This window comes from Crocodylus siamensis, chromosome 12, assembly GCF_052110815.1.
Source record: "Crocodylus siamensis isolate JL-2025a chromosome 12, ASM5211081v1, whole genome shotgun sequence".
Classification (NCBI taxonomy): Eukaryota; Metazoa; Chordata; order Crocodylia; family Crocodylidae; genus Crocodylus; species Crocodylus siamensis.
Window position 1 is genome coordinate 37,535,217 of NC_143406.1, and position 20,169 is coordinate 37,555,385.

Below are 20,169 nucleotides of genomic sequence, written 5' to 3' on the forward strand. Positions count from 1 at the left end.
TTAGGTAGAAAAAGAGTTTTTATTTATAATCTTCAAAAAAGTGTTAAACAAACAGTGGGTAATCGGAAGAGCACCTATTAGAAACAGATGGTTCATTTTAATTCCAACATAAATGTAAGTTATATATAATACTTGTCTTGAGATTATGTCACTGTGATTTGTAAAACAAGAAATATGAACAGATGGAGGCTGGGATTTCCCAAGGAGCCTAAGTGAACCATATTTGCAAGTCCCACTGAAATTCACTGAGTGGGCAACCTAACACTCCAAGACTCCTAATAATGTGCTGCCATTTTGCTACAATTAAGCACTTTGATAAGTCTAGTATTGGAAGCATCACAGAAAACTGAGGGAAATGTAGAAGTTAGAAAAAGTCAGGTGATTGTTTGTGTCACAGGCCTCTGACCTCTAAATTCCCTTATAACCTTACTTGGGCACCACCTAGAGCAGAGGTCTGCAATATTTTTGAGCACAATGCCAAAAACACCTGCAATGTTGAATTGCCATGGGCAAGTGGCAGGGGAGCTACAAGGGGACAAGGAGAGCCCAATCCTTGTTGTGGCAGTGTAGCCCTGGCCCTTCCTGGAAGCACAAGTACCAAGTAAAATGTCTTTGCATGCCACGCTTGGGCACATGTGCCAGGAGTTGCCTACCCCTGACCTAGAGTTTTTTTAACTCTAATATTTGTATCTCCATTTCCTGGCTTTGCTAATACTCTGATGCCATCATTTGTAATGACTGCTGCATATGCTTCCACAGAATAAGGACACATTTAATGGACAGTGTAGGCCTAGCTGGACCATGTATTAATACAATCATTGATCAGTACATACAGTTTAAACAAAGGCTCTGCTAAAGGCCTCACTGTGTACAGAAATAGGCGTTACCACTAGGGGTGTGTGAAGCTTTGCTCCCAATTCGATTCAGCAGAGATTCCACCCAATTTGGTGGCCGAATCTCCGAATCCGAATTGAATCAGAGGACCCTTTAATCTCTCTAAATGGAATCTGAAACCTCTGAATCGATTTGGAGAGATTCAGACACAGACTGGGCTTTAAATGTTTTTTCTACATACCTCTAGGTAGCAGGGGCTCATGAGTGCTGCAATGCTGGGGCGCATGGAGTGTCCCACAGAAGCACGGGGGGGGGACCCTCAGCAGCAGAGGTCTGGACCAGAAACACTTCTGGGTTTCCCTGCAGGCAACTGCCAACCTGGGGGACTCCCCAGTGCACTCCCCAGCAAACCCAGAAGTACTTCTGGTCCACTTCCAGGTTCACTGCCAAGCACGTGGAGGGCCCCTCTGCACTCCTGTGGGAGGCTCCATGCGCTCCAGCATTGCATCTTTCATAAGCCGCACCTGCTACCACCTCAAGGTATATGGAAGACACAGCCATAAAGGTTTTCACATCCAAATCACTGATTCTCCAAACCAGCATCAAATTTTAAGATTCAGCTGGATTGAATCAGGGACAGTGATCCAAATCAACAAACAAACTGTGGGTCAGCATGTGACCCTTTCACTTGACAATCTCTGACCTCCAAACTTCTAGTATTCCTGAATCAGAGCTTGAGAATGGAAGGATATATGTTGAACTGCACTGCAGGTTCAACATGCTAAGAATGCAACCCACTGATTTTCAAGTGAGAGTGCCATCCCTTTTGTTCCATGACGGAACATTTAAACTCTAATCTTCCAACTGGCATATTCCACCATAACACCAATTAGCTCTCAAAGCTCTCCACGAAAGATGCACGGAGTGATAAATCATTTGTCCTATAAGGATAATACACAGAAGTACATTTGTTAGTAACACAAACATTAGATACCGGTCCTTAAAAATACAGGATTATGTGCTGCACAGTTTGTGGTTTTAAAGCTGATGATTGAAAGTTATGAAAAAGTTTTTTACATAACATGTAAGATTATTACCTTTCTGTGTAAAGAAAAGAAAGTGCCCAAAAGCCAAATGCAAACTATTGACTTCATACTGTTATGCCCGTCTTGATATTGCAGACTCTCCGGTTTTAGTTACCAGCTGACCAGGAATCATAAACTAATTTTGCTGCTACTGTATCTTCAATGGCCATCCCTGAAATATAGAACACACTTAAGTTACCTTCATAATCTGATCTCATGAAAGGAATTCATAGGGGATTCATAGGGAACAGAAGGATTCAGGATATCCTTGAATGGAACAGAAAATCTCACACCTCTAGGACACTAGTCTGGTAATGACCAAAAGCTGCTGTCACACCAAATGGCTATCAAGTGTCCTGTACTAAATTAATATTTTAGCCTCAATCTAATTGCCAGTGACCAGAGATTCATACTCTAAAAACCAAAACAATTAGAACCAAGAATCCTGGCCAACAAATTATTAAGCTCAGAGAAAGGTACTTTCTCTCTCTCTCTCATCTCTTTCTTTTTTTAAAATAAGTTCCAATACTGTACTTCTTGGTCACATTATCTTTGATGCCCTGAAAGTCTGTTTGACCTAATCACGATGCAGCAATGTTTATAACCAATAGTCATTAGCTAACTGAGGTAAACAAATGTAAACAAAACTTACAGAAAAGTACATTGTTCTTTATTTTCCTATCAATCCCCATTACAATCAGTCATGCTATGCTAAGAAAAAGAAAAGGAAAAATGCACAATATATGCTATGGCTACTCTTCTGTAGAATGCTATGGGACAGAAGCTTTGAAGATGATCAGCAATTTTCCCACGCAAGAAGAACTTAAATAAACAACAAGGCATTGTTTCTTGTCAGACTTGCACACAGGGGAGTGCTGTTCTTACCCAGCGATTTGAACACTGTTGTTTTCCCACAGAGTGCTGGTTTTGTCCCTTTCACTACCTCTCCCAACTCGGCAAAAATTTCTGCCTGTGAAACAAATGCACATTTCTTTAGTTAGAGAAGCCTGATATCCAAGGCAACTGTCAAGAGAAAAACTAGGTCTTGAGTTTTAAGAGAGATGAGAAATAAAATTGAAAACTCTTGCAAGTATCCCTTTTCCTAGGGCAAGGAAAATATAAGCTGGACAGTAATCACCAGAGACTTTTCACAGAAAACAATCTGCCAAATTTCCATTGTTCAATATATAGGTTCTTATTCATTACCTTTCTGAAAGGATAGAGTTTTGCACATTTTACAGCATGCAAGTCTCTGAAATTAAACCTTATAAATGAAGGCCCTCTTTACCGTATGTGGAGACTGCAGTATTGCAATGGAGAGGAACAGTACAATCCAATGGTACTTTGTCCCTTTCTCTCATTTTTCTGCAATACATACGTTGTCTAACTCGTCTTCTCTTTCTGCCAGAGACTGTAAAATTTTAGACATTCTGAAAAATATAGCATAGCGACGTCTGTATGTGACACAGCAGTGAGTACCAATCACAGAGATCTCTCAGGATAAAAATAAAAAGGTAGTAGTAATAAAATCCAATTTTTTTTTTCTTTTCTGACATAGCTATAGAACTCTGGTAAGTATAGATCTGCCAAAAGAATGCCACAGTGTTGCTAATAAAGTTGGAGTGAAAGCAAAAGCTACAATGAGAAACGGCACAACACAAAAGCCGTTTTCATCTGGTTGGGAGCTCTATTACATAACAAGAGCCTTACCCCTGATAATATAACATCTCCTGATTCAGTCAAAGCAGCCTCTCTGGAATCCACGTACAGCACAGAATTCTTCATCACTACATCATCCAATTCTCTCCAGTCCGGTCTGCTTGCCCCAATTGCTAAGAGACAAAAGCAATGGATTTAGAAAGAAATGTTTAGTTAGCAAAAACATTTCTAGACCAAAAGACAAGACCAAAAACATTTCTAAAACAAAAGACTAGAACAAAACTGGCCTTGTCCAGCTGTTCACACTGATTAAATATAGCTTGAAATTAACCCCTGGGACATTCACTGAGAGAAAGCATGAAAAGCCTCACCTTCTGAGGAAAGTCTTGGGCTCCTCCTGTTTGGACAGAGCTACACATTATACATGCAAAAGGCTTGATCCTGCTGAGCATGTTCTAGTCCCATGGGTCTCCCTGCAGTATTGAGCCCCTAGGGTTCAAACAATCCTCCGAAGTGATGAGTGCCTACACAGCAGTGCCCAGCACCCTAATCCATTACTAAGTCAAATCCTGATCCTACAGAAGTCTGTATATTCAGTTGAGCTTGACTGATACCACTGAAATCAATGGGTCTCCTTGCAGAACCAGGGTGCTCCTACTTTAAAGTATGATTTGTGGGAGCAAATCCACAGTGGCCAACTGAACCCTTAAAGGAAAAATATTCTCAGTATTTGACTCCATTTCAGCCAAAGTCCTCCCTCCACGTAGCATGGTGGAGGAAGTCTCTGAAGCCAAATACCATTTACAAAGGAAAAACAGTTGGCAGGTGGGGGGGTTGTTGGAAATTACCTGATAAATCTACCACTTTAGGCCAAATTTAGCTGAAGAGTTTTATACATGTCCCAGCTTGTTCTTGTTCCCACAGTGTCTGCCAAACCATTCCTTGCACCAATTCAAAAAAATCTAAAACCCATTAAACTGAGTGTAGCTGCCTCAGAAAGGAGACCAAAGACTGCTGTAAGGGTGAAAGGGGAGCTCCACCCCCCAGTACAGGATAACTTCGAAGGATACAGGCAAGTCACTTCAGTTAGGCAACATAGGAAGCTTGCCTCAACATTATTTACATTGCACCTCATCTGCAGATGCAAAGAGAGCTTGAATTTCTACCTTTGACTCTGTAAATAACTTTATTATTCAACTCAAACCCCACAAACAACCCTCACTGTAGTGTAACTTTGTAACCTGTCCAAGAGACATGGTTGATACTATACATATTCCATTGAATCCTCTCCCACCATCCACTTCACCCTCCCCTTTTTCTGTTCTTAACCCACACCTTCCCCTCGACTCCTGGCAAAGCCCTTCTAAAGAATTCAACCTTGGGTGCTGTCAGTGAACTATCCTCCCCAGTAAGATGTGAAGAGTGGAAGTGAATGAGTCAACCACCCCACTTTCCCAGTTATTTCTTGTCCCTCTCCTTAATTTGTTTATAAATGCCTCAAGTTTCATAGGCAGACAAAGTTCTTTGCATGAATCTGATATCTTTTATTAGACCAACTTAAATAGTTGGAAAACAATTATTAAGCAAACTTTCAGGTTCAAAAGCCTTTCGTCAGGCTAAGGAAGTTTCATAAGCCTTTTATTAAAACCGTTTTGATATAGTCCTTCTTGATGCTGTATGCCTTCATAGAGAAATGCAATTTGAAAGCTTCCTCGCTCATCTTTATCAGATCAAAACCAATGACAATTTGCTGCAGTGAACAGCAAGGGAAGATGAATGACTGAACAAAATTAGCCAAGACTTATTAGCAGACACAGTTTCCAGTCTTTTCTTATAACTTCATCAGCAGTGTGCTTTGAGTCTGGTTATGGATTTTTTACTCATCTGGAGAGATCTTTAAACAATCAAAGGCTTATATTAAAAATGCAAAAAGTGCAAAAAAACCCCCCAAACCCTACAGTATTGCCAACTTGCTTCGGACTGATGAAAGCAAAGAGAATACTGCACTGAAAGAGACAACAATTGCCCTTTCCCAACAGTTCGAGTGAGAACTCCCAGCTTGTCCGAATGCCTGCTCAAACAGTAGGAACGCCTCTGAGAAAAAGACAAAACACAAACAAGAAGACTGGGTCTTTATGTAGGACTGAAGACACTAATAGATTCTGGTTGTAATCCTGGCCCCCTGCTGTGACATGGCACAGATAATACTGTTGATGACAAAGGATTTAACTGAGTCTGAAAAATCAGTAGGATGCTGCTAGAATGCAGGAACTTCCTTTAAATTGTCCCCTTTGACAAGCTACCTTTGTTCTATTACTAAGCCACTTGAAAAGGGCACTAGCTCTTCTGAAACAAGTCCAAAATTAATAAATATAAATAAATGCCAATGGGTCTAGAGGCTCTCCTCTAATGCAGCAGCCTCAGAGGGAAAAAAAGAAAAACAAAATGAAAAGTCCAGATCTGGAGTTTCTTATACAATTTTTACATAGTTCATGCAAAACTTCCAAGGAAGTCAATGCAATTCAGGCTTGGAAGATACAGTACAGCAGGAGAAAAAGAAAAAGATTATAAATCCCAGGGAAATCAGTGCTACCCTACGTTACTTTAGGCAAAACATGTTTCTGAGGTATTGTTTAAATAGGGGACAAGCTGGACACCATGGAGAAGCAGAGCCAAATCTTCCACTGCAAAGACAAGATGTGCTAAGCCATGGTGGGATCCTACAAGGCACCAAACCCAGGCACCAGCAGGGCAATGCTCAAAGTGAAGCAGTCAAAATAAATAAGTGTTTATTCTAAGAAACCTACATCCTGGTTTCTGAGAGTAGAAAACAGCAGTGAGCACATTACCAGAGCTAAATCACACAATGATGAGTCCAGAAGAGAAATTCCCTTAAGCAAGGAAAGTCCAACATACCATTGATATGGGCACCTGGTTTTACCCATTCTCCAAATAAAATAGGTGTTGTTGCCATGGTAACTGTTATAATGACATCAGCCCCAATAACGGCCTCCTGAGCAGAAGAGCAAACCTGCACTGGACCCCTCACCGAGCCAGCAAACTTCACAGCGTTCTCCTTCGTGCGATTCCACATCCTGACCTTCAAAGCAAAAACGAAAAGCAGGTAGGTAAAGTGGAACTGCTGTGGGAGTAATTCGACCTCTCATTCTACTCACCCAAATGAAGTTTTTTGTTTTTTTTAATTAAAATACAAATATCCTTAGCCTTCCCCATCCCCTATTATCATTAATCCTCCTGTCCCACAGTTTCATGTGTGGGATTAATTTTGCCCTGCTAGTATAATAGCTCATTATATCTTTAGACTTAGAAAATGCAACTTCTACGAATGTAGCAACTCTGAACTGATGCAGACATTGGGAAGCTGGTCCACATATAGTAGGATTTTTTTCATACTTGGAAAAAAGAAAATCTGATGTTTTCTATATACGTTTTACAATATCCCTTTGTGATCCAAAGAAGACCACGTACAGCAGGCAGTGGCAATCTACATACCACCCACAGTCCAAATCGGGCCCATGAAGTGACCTACCTGGCCTACCAACAAAGCTTGTTTAATATACTCTGTCCATTTGCATGAGAATGCATCAGCCTATGGCCACCTCCAGCCCGTTTTAGGATCAAGCTGTATCAGTTCAGCCTGCTCTCAGTGAAAGCTTGCAGACCCCTGATCTGGAGAACTGCAAGTATCATCAGCTTCTCTAAAGATGCTTTGTTAAAAATGTTTGAATTAGATAGACAAGGTTATTTGGGTGAATCTGATACCTTTTATTAGACCAACTTAAACAGCTGGGAAAAAAATTAGCAAGCTTTCGGGTTTAAAAACCCTTTGTCAGGGGGAAGAAGTCTCTGCAGTTGGCATGTACGCTTTTTACTATTCATTCCATCCAGGAAGAGCACACACCAACTGCAGAGACTTCCTCAGTCTGAAGAAGGGTTTTTAAACCCGAAAGCTTGCTAAATAATTTTCCCCCCCTGCCCCCAACTATTTTAGTTGGTCTAATAAAAGATATCAGATTCACCCAAAGAACCGCACTTGGTTATGTCCTTAGACTAACGCAGCTACAACCTACACCCCTGAAATATTAGATGCAACTTTACTTATATTATGTGCTCTAGTTACTCTACCTACACGCTACTGAAAAATAGATTAAGAAAAATCTAAATGGAAAAAATATATACTATAGCTCTCTTACCTCCTTAAATGAAAACAGCTCTGTAAAAATATCATAATGGCTATGGGCTTGAACCCCAGCACCCAAAATGCACAGCACTTCTGCAGAGGGTGGCATCAAGAGCTAAAATACATCAAGTTACAAAAGAAATCAGTGGCAGTAGTCATGGATGACACAAAACTATGGGTTTTTTGTTTTTGTTTTTTTAAATTGAAAATGCTTTGATTTTAGTTGCATTTTCAGTAGAGAATTACTTTTTTAAACCTAACCCTCCTTTTTCCCCTCGGGAACTAATGACCCCAAGAGTCATTACTCAAGAGAAACTTTTCTGGGCTTGAAGCAGTTTCCTTTACCCACATCTAAAATTTAATATTGTGAACCAAATTCTGTACTTTTTATACTGGGCTACTTGTACTAATTTGATTACAGCAACATAGTTAATCCAGTGTAAAACCAGAATAGATGTGCTGCACTCATACAAAATATGAGTATCAGCCACTAATACAGTGGCAGGCAATTATTTTGGGCGGAGGGCCACTTACCCAGGGCTGCATGGGTAGCTCTGTCCCTTGACAGGTGCCCCACCCCCTGGTCACCATCTTGGGACCAACATCCCAATGTCTTGGGAACAACATCCCAGGGCCAGCACCAGCAGGGCCCAGAGAGGGACAAAGGCCAGCAAGGGTCTGTGGAGCCAGGTTGGGCTGCATTAGCAGGGAGGGGGGAGCTGGCCCAGCTCCACAGAGCCCCTGCCAGCTGGGACCCCACACTCCTGCCACCCTGCTCTAGGCCGCACCGGCACTGGCCCCGGGACACTGGTGCAGGCCCCGTGCGCCCCGCCCACTCAAACCCAGTGCCCCCCAGCCCTGCAGTACAGGCAGGGGGGGCCCCGGGACACTGGTGCGGGCCCCGTGCTCCCCGCCCACTCAAACCCAGCAGGGGAAAAGCTGGTGCTGAGCACAGGAAAAAGTGGCCCCTTGCCTGCCCCATGGCCGGCACTCCCTGTTGCAGCTGCTTGCAGCCCAAGCAGGGCTGACACAGGCAGCCTCATGCGGGCTGCAGGTGGCTGCAGCGCAGGGCACTGGCCATGGGGTGGACAAGGGGCCACTTTACCCCACACTCAGCACCAGCCTGGCAGTGGGGCCACGTTACAACGTGGTGCTGAGTGTGCACAGAAGGGGAAAGGGGGAGGGCAAGAGAAAGCAGCTACTCCCCTGCCTGGCACCCTGCAGTGCAGCTGCTCACAGCCTGCCCAGGGATGCCTGTGCCTGAGCCAAACAGCCCCACGCAGGCTGGCTGTGAACACGTGCAGGGCAGGGCACCAGCCATGGGGCAGGCAAGGGGCTGCTTTTCTCTGTACAGGGAAACAACCCAGGGGGGCCGGCAGTCCCTCCCCCACCTCACGCTGCAAGTGCTCACAGCCCGCATGGGGCTGTCCAGAGTGGGCACAGGCTGCAAGCAGCTGCAGTGTTGGGGCACCACCACAGCATTGAGGCACCAGGCGTGGGTGGGGAGGGGCCGCTTTCCCCACCCTGCACTCCTTCCCTGCCCAGGGTCCCCCAGCCCTTACTTATCTGAGCTTCCTGCACCCAGGCAACCACATGGTCCCGGCTGGGGCTTCCAGCTGCGGGGCAGGGCTGGGTGGGCCCAAGCCCCCCAGGCTTCCCCTGGGTCCTACTGCCCTTGGTTCCTGCCATTTTTGAAGGAACCAAGGGCAGAGAAATATTAATTTTCTACATTTTTTAGGGGCCCATGGGCCAGATAGAATGGCCTCGCAGGCCGGTTCCGGCCCACAGGTTGTATTTTGCCCACCCCTGCACTAACGCAATACACCAGTACAGACACGCTTAGGTGTTATTTGCTTGCCAGGAATCCATCATCTGGGCTGGTTTATAGGGCAGAATTTAGCCTTGTCCATTATGCTCCTCATCATGCAAAACTTTGCAGATTATATAATATTATGTTGTTGCCAGCAATGGTGAAGGAAAGGAAGAAAAGCATTTTACTTAGCAATCTTGTGTAGCATGTTTTTTGCAATTTAAACTGGACAATGGCAGTCAGACTAGAATCACTAGCCTGCCACCTGAAGTACCATCAGTATTGATCAGCAACCCTCTAATCCAGTCTGTTTATTTAGAGATGAGTTATTTACCCGGGGGGGAGAGAATAAAACAGAAACTTATCACTTGTCCATGCCCCCTTCTAAATGGAGCCACTTGCTAAAAATGGCACCAGTTTAACACGTCTTAAACATGGGTTGATTACTTTCCTTCTAAACAATTTACATTCCATTTAAATCTTGGATCGATATTGCACATGGTGCTGTTCCCGATTTAAAACGCTCCACACAGAAGACGTTTCCCCTAGAACAAGATAAGCTTCTACCATCAGCCTTTACAAACAAGCACTGATTTGAATTATAAAATGTAAGTCAGTCCTTAGGTTACTCCATTTTCCTTTTTCAGTTGTTCCCCAGGGTTCACTGGGATTTGACGAAGCTTTGAAAAGGTTATTAGAGCCCAGCCCCAATGTAGGTGTACAAGGTTGGTGTTCACATGCCATGCTCACTTATGTGCATAAAGCCTTTGAATTGCATGGTTTCTTAAGGCTAGTTGTACATATCCTGCAGCAAAGAAATAAAGTAAAGAAAAATCTAATGAACCAAGTTTTTCAATAGGCAAGAGCTCTCTTTATTGTGCATTTCACCAACTCAGCAGTAGTGATTTCAAAGGTTCCCTACATAAAAGCACTATCCCGTTGAAAAGGAAATGCTACAAAAAAATAAAAACAAGATGACAACTAAGAGCTAAACTCAAACAGGGCTGAAAATTTCACAGAGCAGCACATGACAATGATTTGATTTTGAAGTCCCCACACCAGGAAAGCTCCTTTGAAGACTGTGGAGCATTGCTTGAGTAAAGACTGAAGGATCCAGCTCTTAGAAGGGATTGCCTGAGTGACAAGTAGCCCTAAAGTCTAACATCAGAGTCCAACAGACTTGTCCCTTTTTAGAAGTGTTTCTTAGGCAAAAGGTGTGCATTTTGCTTTGATATGGACTGTAACCAAAGGTGAACCAATACATGGGTCCAATATCGGATCAGTACCACTACAAAGAAAATTGGCTGTACTGGAGATTGGCCTGAAGTGGCTTATAATTTGGTCAATAAATACCCATGTGTGTATGCAGCCACAGCACAGCATGCAAGCAGCAAGGAGCACAGCCTAGCAGTGGGGAGAGCTGCATGCAGCTGGTAAGTCTGTTGTGGTGGAATCCAAACAGGGAAGCAAGGGGTATGGGGGGGGTCAGATCCTCACTGTGGAGGTGTTGGAGGGAAGGGGCAGGGCAGCATGCAGGACAGAGCCATGGCTCATTGGGGGTGGGGGCAGCGGCTCCCCCCACTGCATGCACCCAGGAGGAGGTGTGTGGAGTTCTGTGTCAACCTGGGGGCACAGGGCAGGACAGGCAGGCTGCAGTTGAGGGCTGGAGCCAGGCTGTACCAGGCTCGGCTCAGGGTGGGCAGCAGCAGTGCTGGGTGGGGGGCTGCAGTCAGCCCACATTTCGCCATAGCCCTCCGTAGGCCTGCTTCCAGCACCACTGCCACCCGCCTGGTACAGCCCCGGCTCTTCCCAGCGCATGGGGGCAGCAGCAGCCCAACCAAGTGTTAAAAAACAAAAACAAAAACAATATTTTAAAATGAATTTGAATTCATGTTCCTATATTTAATTGGACATTATAGGGGAGTGACACTGTAAACAAAGGCTCCAAAAAGAAATGATGCAGTATAATAGAATTTAGTTTAATCCCATAGGAGCATAAAACAAAAAAATAATCCCAGAACAAAGCATCTAGAGCAAACCACAAAAAAAAAAAAAAACACAGCCCACCTCTCTCCCTCATCATGTACGAGGTAAAGGATTGGCACTAGACAGCACTCATTCAGAATCAAAACACACATTTTAGACTTTCTCTTGAGGGATATATAGCATCATGAAATTTCGTCTCAAGTTGTGATGACAAGTAATTAACATGGACTGAAAGCCTCTTTCCTCAATTTATTTTATGGGACACCAGCAACTTTTTCATCCCACTTTATAAATCATAGGGCATACCTTAGTAGCTATCGCAGACACTGCAGCTGTTCGTTTTGCTGTAATGACACTGCCGTCTAAGACCTTTCAAAGAAGACCAAATACAGTAGACTGAAATGAACCCTGGATACACAAGTAAATTAGAAGCATAATTTACATAGAGAAATTGTGTCCAACATCAAGTGCTTTCAGGTGAAAGGACAGCAAAAATCTGAAAGCCAGTGATGATTAATACTGCATTTGCAAATATAATATATACAAAATAGGTAAGATTCTCTGCCCTCCGCCGCTCATTTGTGCCATGCTCAAGAGGCACAAATGGAAGAGAAAATGTCCATTCACCTGTGGTGCTCTATGCAGCACTGGTCAGGCCACAGTTGGAGTACTGCGTCCAGTTCTGGGCGCCGCACTTCAAGAGGGATGTGGCTAGCATTGAGAGGGTCCAGCAGAGGGCCACTCGCACAGTCAAGGGACAGCAGGGCAGGCCCTACAAAGAGATGCTAAAGGGCCTAAACCTATTCAGCCTCCACAAGAGAAGGCTGAGGGGGGACCTGGTGGCCTATTACAAACTCACCAGGGAGGAACAGTGGGAATTGGGGGAGGCTCTGTTCCCCCGGGCACCACCTGGGGTTACTAGGAATAATGGCCACAAACTGTTAGAGAGAAGGTTCAGGCCAGACATCCACAGACATTACTTTACAGTTAGGGTTGCCAGGCTCTGGAATGGGCTCCCAAGTGAAGTGGTGCTCTTCAACAGGAGGCTGGACAGATATTTGGCTGGGGTGATATGACCCCAGCACCCGTTCCTGCTTGGGACAGGGGGTCGGACCCGATTATGTTTAGGTCCCTTCCAACCCTAAACACTATGATATTATGACTGAATAGTCGACCAGCATAGTGGCTGCTGCAGCATACCCCTGCAGTCTCTAGTGCAAAGGCTAAATTAGGGCAAAGAGAGCTGGGTTACAAGCACCCTAGCCAGGCCAATGCAAACTGGAGGTGATGAAGCAACTCCTGTGCTGCTCTAATCTGTGTCAGGGGTCTGGATTTCTAGTTCTGGCCCTTCCTTAACCACTGCTGTAATTAAGAAAGTTAATAACCACACTTTTTTTAAAAAAAAAGGTTCAACTCAGGTCAACTATAGAACACTTCAACTTCACAAAGTGCATAATCTCAGATCAGTCTCAGATTTGGCAATTTATTCCCCCTCCTCCCCATATGTCAGGTAAATGTTTCAAATTTATTCCCCAAATGTTTCACTTGCAAACACTAGAAATAATAAACAACAAAGAACAGAGGAAAGAGTACAATTTTAAGAGTACGAAATATAGGACTAAGACAAACAAGGATTTTTGGGGGGTAACACATTTTTGGGGGATAACATCTTTTATTGGACCAACAATATATTTGGTAGAGATTTTAGACAAGCTTTTGGACACAAGTTATTCACATCTTTTTACTCATCTTCTAGACCAGTGTTTCTCAACCCATGGGTTGCAACCCAAAAGTGGGTCATAAGAGTATGTAAAAAGGTCATGAAAAAAAATACTTTAAAAATGGATTCTCCTTTATAAGATTAAAACGTGGGAAACCAGGGCTTTTCCCTTGTGGGCTGGCAGAGCTTCAGCCTGCAAGGGGCTGGTTGGGCCCCCCGCAAGTCACCCCCCCTTCCCCCTACACAGTGCCAGCAGGTCAGGAGTGAGTAGCACTGGGCCAGGACTGGCCATTGCTGTTTACAAATGGGTTCTGGTATAAAAAAAAAAAAAAGGCTGAGAACCACTGTCCTAGACCATCCCAGGTAAAACATCACCTCCGCTGTGTAGGAAAGGCTATTTGACTCACAAGACCTGCAGGTCAGACTTTCAGCTGACTGAAAGTGACAGCTCCATCAAAACCAGTAAAATGATGCCAGTTTCCTCTAGTTCTACCATTTTAAATCAAAACACTGCTCTGAAAAACCATCAGCAAAGATTAATTCACAAGCACACACTGTACTTACAGCTCTTAAGGAGCCATTTCTTGGGTCAAATAAGAGAACGGTTGCTTGGTGAGAAGGAACAGAAGAATCCTCTTGGTGCTCATAAAACGTCACTAGTTTGGTTGTTAGAGCATCATCCTCAGCACTGTAAGCAGGCATGACCCCTAAAAATCTTCCACAGATGATACAAACTTACTGGTAAATGTTATCAGCACTCAAATCCCTGAGCTAAGTAGCAAGGGTTTAAAACCACATGGATTGTATAACCCTTCCTCACTTTCCAACTGCTTTCCATTTCCAAGCTGCCTGGGCAAGTTCTCTTGAGAAAGACTCACAAGGGGAGTTAGGGTCTAGGTCCAAAAATTTCAGGGGCAAGGGGATGAACTTCTTCCTCTCGAGATCAAGGGGATTTTTGCTGAGACTGCCCCAGTTGCAGCAAGGGAAATTAGGTTAAGTAGAGATATGGGGTGGAAAATTTTCCACAAAAAAAAAAAAAAAAATCTGAAATGTTCCAGTGCTTTATTTTTCCATGGGAGATTTTACATTTCTAAAAACTTCTTGTTTCATAACATTCATTAGTAACAATGAATGGATGCCAATAGAATATTAGGCAAACTTGGAAGTTTCAAAGTTGTAACTAATCTTTTTCAGGTGATTATCCCTAGGAAGTGTGAGAGGGTACATATGTTTTATGGATTTGTAAACAGGAGGGTAAATACACTGCATAATAATCCAAACTAAAACTCAAGTTAGGAATTCACTTAATTGGCTGTGCAGGTCAAATCAAACCCAAAGCTCAGCACATCATGCAGTTTTTAGGGTGTACCAAAATTAGTGTCAACAGTTTCCAGCACCTTTGGTTTTTTGTCTTAAATTTAAACAAACACCATCAGGTAAGTACATGCTATTGTACATCATCTTTACATTTTTACAAGTATTCCAATAAAAATAACTTATTTCCACAAAGTTTTGCATTTGTTTGAACATAACATTTAATCCACATTAAGTGTGCTGTATTTCATTGTTTTTCCCTAATCAAATATTTCAGTTCAAATACTTGTGATTATTGGAACATAAAATTAACATGGGGTACTTTTTTAGTTTTCAGTCAAATAAATATGCTACATCAGATCACACTCCATTTAGGGCACTGGAAAACTTTCAGAACTCAAAATTTTCCCAAAACCCGCATTGTTGGTTAGGTATTAAGAAAAAAACGCTCTCAGGAGGAGGGCAGGGACACGTGGGAACAGGTTAGGAGAGAAGTGGTGGCATCTCCACCCTCAGAGGTGGCTAAGCCCCGGCTCCACAAAGCCTAGGCTGGGACGAGACAGCTAGGGAGGTGCTGCTTGGAGCAGCACTAGACGCGATCTCCCGCGTTTCCTTCCAGCCCCGACCCGCTGCGATTCGAGGAGTCTCCAGCAAACGGTCCAGTCACCTGCTCGCTGCCCGGCCCTCCCAGCAGCCGCTGGACTTCAGCACAGCTCCACAGGGCCATGTCTGTGTCCCCCAGCCCGCCGCCCCCAAGCCCCGCTCACCCGCCGCGCTCTGGCACCGGCACCACGGTGCGCACGGGCTGCACGACGCCCCCCGCGGGGCCGCGGGAGAAGTTAGCCAGCGCCGTCTCCAGCGGGGCCACCAGGGCGCTGGCGCGCTGCAGGAGCCGCTCCACCTCCACCGCGCCCAGGAACAGCGGCGGGTCCCGGCTCATGGCGGCGTCGGCAACACAAACCGAGAACGGCCCCAAGGCGCCCCCTAAGTACCCAAAGCAGCCCACGGCAGTGGGAGGGGCTCGGGAATGACGCATGCGCGCATCTTGCCAGAAGTGTCCAAGGAGCCGCTGTAGGGGGCGCTTAGCCTTTTTCATCCCGTCCCACTCGCAGAGCAGTAGAGTCTAGAGTGCTGCGGGAAGAGAGGCAGAGTGGCGCGGTGTATGCTAGGGAGGCGGAGTCTTCCCCTATTGCCGCCATCTTGGTTTACTCCCTGAGGCACGGCGGGCCGAGGGGCGTAGGGAGTATGGAGGGGTTACTGGCCGTTGCTCGCTCCTTCTCGGTGCGTATGGCATAGTAGTGGAGTGCCGGGGAAGGGAGGAGCCGTTGCTGCCTTTCGGACTGGGAGGCGGTGCGACGCGGCCTGGAGGTGGGGCAGGGGCGCTGGGGTGGGGGCAGCTGCGAGCTGTCTGCGGCGCGGGGCTGAGGTAGGTGTAGAGGTAGGTACAGGGCCCCCTGGCGGGTCGTGTGGAGCTGAGCCCGGGTGGGTGCCAGGCCAGGCTGGGACCGCGCGGCTGAAGGTCACCCGCGGTGGGAGGTGGCCGAGGACTGTAGGGCGGGGCCGAGCGTGTAGCGGGGTGAGGGGCGGTTCTTCCTTGCCTGTCCATGTCACCCCGGTAGGGTCCGTCGGCCTGCGGTGGCCCTGTGCATTGACCCCGGAGAATGGGGGGTAACCGCTTCTAGGTGCACTTGCCCTTCCCCTTATCTGCTGCTCCTGTGGCCCTGGCAGAGGCAGCTACAGGTGTGACTGAACTACAAAGCAACAGTAGGAAAAGGCCTGAAGTTTTAAATGATGTCTGCAAACCCCTTCACTGTGATAAAACCTGCCCTGAAGGTCTATTTGAGGGACAGCTGTTGTGGAGCTGCTGTGGCAGAATCCCGATCAGGGAACCATGACACAAGGAATATGCACAATCTCTGCCCAGAGATCCTGCCAGAGTCTCTGCCCAGAGATCCTGTTAGGGCGACGGTAGTACTTGGTTCAGTTAGCTTCCTCGCTTCAGCTTTCAGTCATGGTGGCAGCAAGCATTCCTTTGCAGCCTGAACAATGGAGAAATAAATTTGATCCTGGAAGTTTTCAGGATTTTGAAGAAGATTGGCAGGAGAAGGAGGGGGAGAAAAATGTCAGTTTTGAAATTTGGGTCCTGCTTGTTGGCTCAGGGTGGGTTATTTAAGATGGATTGGGAGGCTCTCCTCATGGTTTGTCATCAGTTTGAAGACCTTTCAATTAGGCATGCACCAATGAAGATTTTTTGGGCCGATACTGATGGGTAATTGTTGACCAGCCCTATTGCGGATACTAGAAGTGCACTGAAGGGGATTTTGGGGGCTGAATCCAATAGCCGATTCTTTTTTTAAGAATGCTGATCTGATTTCCAGTACAGCTGTGTCCAGCTGGTAAGTCTGTTGTGGAAAGGGAGTGGCGCTGGGACAGGGTGCAGAACAGCTGTGGCTTGTCGGGGGGGAGGCAGCTCCTGCGGCTGCATGCACACCCCAGCAGGGCATGGAGGGGGGAGGGTGGTATGTGCCCTGGATCTGTGTGGGGCAGGGCAGGGTGGGGCCAGGCTACCCTCAAGGTGGGCGGCAATGGCACTGGGAGAGGCACTATGAGAGGGCTGCAGCCACCCCAGATTTTGCCACAGACTTCCTCCCAGCATTACCGCCCAGCCCCCCACTCCCACCCCCCGGCAGATCTAGGGCATATGACCCCCCCCCACCCCCCGTGCCCTCCCAGGGTATACACAGCAGTGGGAGCTGCCCCCTAGGCAAACCACAGCTCCATCCCACACCCTGCCCTTGCTGCACTCCCTCCCTCACAGTGGGGGCCTTGATCTGCCCCCCTACACACCCCTTCTCTCCCCTTTCCCCTTCTACCACAACAGACTTACCAGCTGTACGCAGCTCTCCAAGCTGTGGGGCTGCGCTCCTTGCTGCCTGCGTGCTGTGCTGCGGCTATGTGCATGCACAGGGCATTTATCGGCCACATTAGGCCAATTTCTGATACAGTCAATTTTCTTTATCTGTGCTGATCTGATATCAGACTGCTGTATTGGTGCACTGCTAGCCAATACTGATCCAACTGCTGATATGCAGCTCCGCAGCTTGGAGAGCAGCATCTGTTTTGGGGGGGGAGAGGGGAAGGGATGTGCGGGAGGGAGGGGGTGTGGGGGGGGCTGTTAGAGGCCCCCACGTAAAGGGAGGGAGTGGGGCTGGGGGGAAGGCCAGGTACAGTACAGCCAGGGTGGGCCATGGGATGGAGCTGCGGCATGGCTTGTCCGGACAGTGCAAGGGGGTGGGGAGGGGGGCAAGGCAGCTCACACCATTGCGCAAACCCCAAGGGAAGCACGGCGGGGCAAATGCCCCCTGGATCTGTGCACAGGGTTAGGGTGGCCTGCTGTTGCACACTTGGGGCTGTGCTGGGTTCTTCCCAACAGGGGCTGGGTCAGCTGCTCTTGAGTCGGTGGGGTGGGAGGCAGCAGCGCTGGGGGGGGGCTGTGGTGAATTTTGGGGTTGCTACATGCCCCACCATAGGCCCCTTCCCACCACCACCGCCACACTCCCCACTTCACCCACCCGAAGTGCAGCCCCAGCTCAGCCCTTGCTGGGAAGAGCTTGGTAAAGTCCTGAGCGGGCAGCTTGCCCTCACCCAGCATACAGATTTCAGGGGCTGTGCCCTACCATCCAACAGCATGAGCTGTGCCGTAGCTGCATCCTGCTCCTGCTGTGCATGCCTGCCCTAGCTCCGCTTCCTCCCTCACTGTGGGAGCTTCAAACGGTACCCTCTCCATGGACTTGTGGCGGAATGCCGGGCTAGCGGTTCCGGCACCGCTTAGGGGAGCCACGGGCTTTGCGGAGCTGTGGGAGCGCGCGGCTTGTGGGGCGGGATTGAGGTAGCTTTATAGCCGCCCTCGAGGTTCACCGGGTTGGCACAAGTAGACGACTTAGAGTATGTTGTTAGTGTTCCTTAATCTATAGGGTGTCCATTGGTTCATGAGGTTCCAGAGCCAGCCCTTGCTCTCCAACAGTGGAACTAGTCCAAAGCTAGGTGCGGCTGCCGGCTCCATAGTCCCAGAACTGGTCAACAGCTCATGAATGGGATATAGAGTACAAAACTGTAACACGGTGAATCGTTGTCAGTTGTCGGATTTTCGAGGCCTTTGTCTTGGCTGGGGTACGCCCAGGCGGGGAGGCTAGGAACCGGTCTGTAGGATGATCAGGCCTACAGAGTTTTCCGGTCGTCGTCTCTGCTGCTTCCTGCTTTTTTGCCTCTTATAGATGTTCGTTGGACTACCTCTATGACACTAACTATGATATAAGCTAAACATACAGAGATAGGATAATTTTCTTTTACATAATAGTTACTAGGCAGATTCTCTGCACAAGTTTCGTTTCTTTAATACTGACACTTTTTAGATAAGAAGCAAAATGTATAGAGTACAGGTGTGAGGCCTACTGCCAGCAGAGCATAGTACCAGGCACTTGTTTAGACTAACAGTAAAAATTGCAAGGCAGCAAAAAGCGGTACCAGGCACTTGCTTTGGTTAACAGCAAAGGCCTCAAGGTTACATAAATGTGAGAGTGCCACACGGCAGTTACATGGAAAAGAAAAGAAATATAATATAAAACTGAAGTAATATAAAACAGTTACATGCTTACTAATATAAAACAGTTACAGGACTTACCAGCCTGATGCTGCTTCCAAAGTTCCCAGCTGTGCTCCTGGCCATGTGCATACTTTCACTGCGCACATGGATGGGGCATTTATTAGCAACATTATTGGCCACATCAGCCAAGGAAGCCGATTGCGGATAATGTCAGTTTTCCTTTTATGGGTTCCAGTATGATTTGAACTGATGTATCAGTGCACCTCTGCTTTCAATTCTGACTTTAGACTTGTTCCAGCATCCTTCTATTTGCAACTGAGCTTGAATCAGATGGTGTCCATAGTAGTTGTTGGATCAGTTTGGTCAGTTTTTTCCTGGTGCCACTTAAGAATGCAATTGCTTGCACCAAGGAATCTAGACAATTACGCTAGCTAGAATTTTTTAATTTTCATGTGACTGGTCGCTCAGTAAATTGCAATGCAGTAATCGCACAGCATATGTTGTATAATTTCACACCATAATGCTTGATGGCATCAATTATGGGTGGTTTTATGGGATTTTTAAAAAATTATAGCTAATTGTCTAGTTCTTCACTTTTGCAGTTCTGTCTAGGCTTCAGTGTGAATCTCAAAGACTGAGCAAATTAAACTCTTGTTGTGAAAGCAGTAGCTATTATTCTGCCATATAGTTCTGAAATAGTGATTGATATGTGTACTGAATTAGTGCTTAATGTACTCCATAAGAGAGTAATAGTAAATAATTTGAGGGGGCAAATGCACTTCTCTTAAATCTTGCTTTCTATGCTCTTACTTTTAGAGGAGGCTGTACTCTCTCAAAGTTGCTTCTAAAGTTCAAGCTTCTGCCGCCAAAGAGCAAGCAAAGTTGCATCTACAGCCTCAGGATCTTGAGGTCAGTGTAAAATAATATTTTATCTTTCAACACCGAATTGAATCGGTT

General features: G+C 46.2%; 2 protein-coding genes across 2 annotated transcripts in view; one reads left to right on the forward strand and one right to left on the reverse strand.

The window, feature by feature from the left end:
- On the reverse strand, nt 1-15,790 carry CRYM (crystallin mu). The gene is made up of 8 exons (XM_090024837.1): nt 15,377-15,790; nt 13,860-14,010; nt 11,882-11,944; nt 7,793-7,894; nt 6,495-6,678; nt 3,630-3,751; nt 2,805-2,889; nt 1-2,091 (listed from the first exon to the last, which is right to left on the reverse strand). The coding sequence occupies exons 1-8, from the start codon at nt 15,703-15,705 to the stop codon at nt 2,027-2,029; spliced, it is 1,101 nt and encodes a 366-aa protein (XP_089880963.1). The 5' UTR covers nt 15,706-15,790; the 3' UTR covers nt 1-2,026.
- The window catches only part of UQCRC2 (ubiquinol-cytochrome c reductase core protein 2), a 23,103-nt gene continuing 18,691 nt past the window's right edge, over nt 15,758-20,169 (forward strand). The window contains exons 1-2 of the mRNA XM_090024836.1: nt 15,758-15,890; nt 20,029-20,121. Of these exons, the coding sequence (XP_089880962.1) occupies nt 15,855-15,890; nt 20,029-20,121 (129 nt within the window). The 5' untranslated portion in view covers nt 15,758-15,854. The remainder of the gene's footprint in view (nt 15,891-20,028; nt 20,122-20,169) is intronic.

Excerpts from the sequence above, each read along its gene's own strand:
- CRYM (XM_090024837.1), bottom strand. The coding sequence starts at position 15,705 with ATGAAAAAGGCTAAGCGCCCCCTACAGCGGCTCCTTGGACACTTCTGG. Across the intron at positions 14,011-15,376 it reads CCGGTGCCAGAGCGCGGCGG|ATTTTTAGGGGTCATGCCTG; the intron begins GTGAGCGGGGCT and ends CATCTGTGGAAG. Across the intron at positions 11,945-13,859 it reads GAAATGGCTCCTTAAGAGCT|GTCTTAGACGGCAGTGTCAT; the intron begins GTAAGTACAGTG and ends CTTCTTTGAAAG.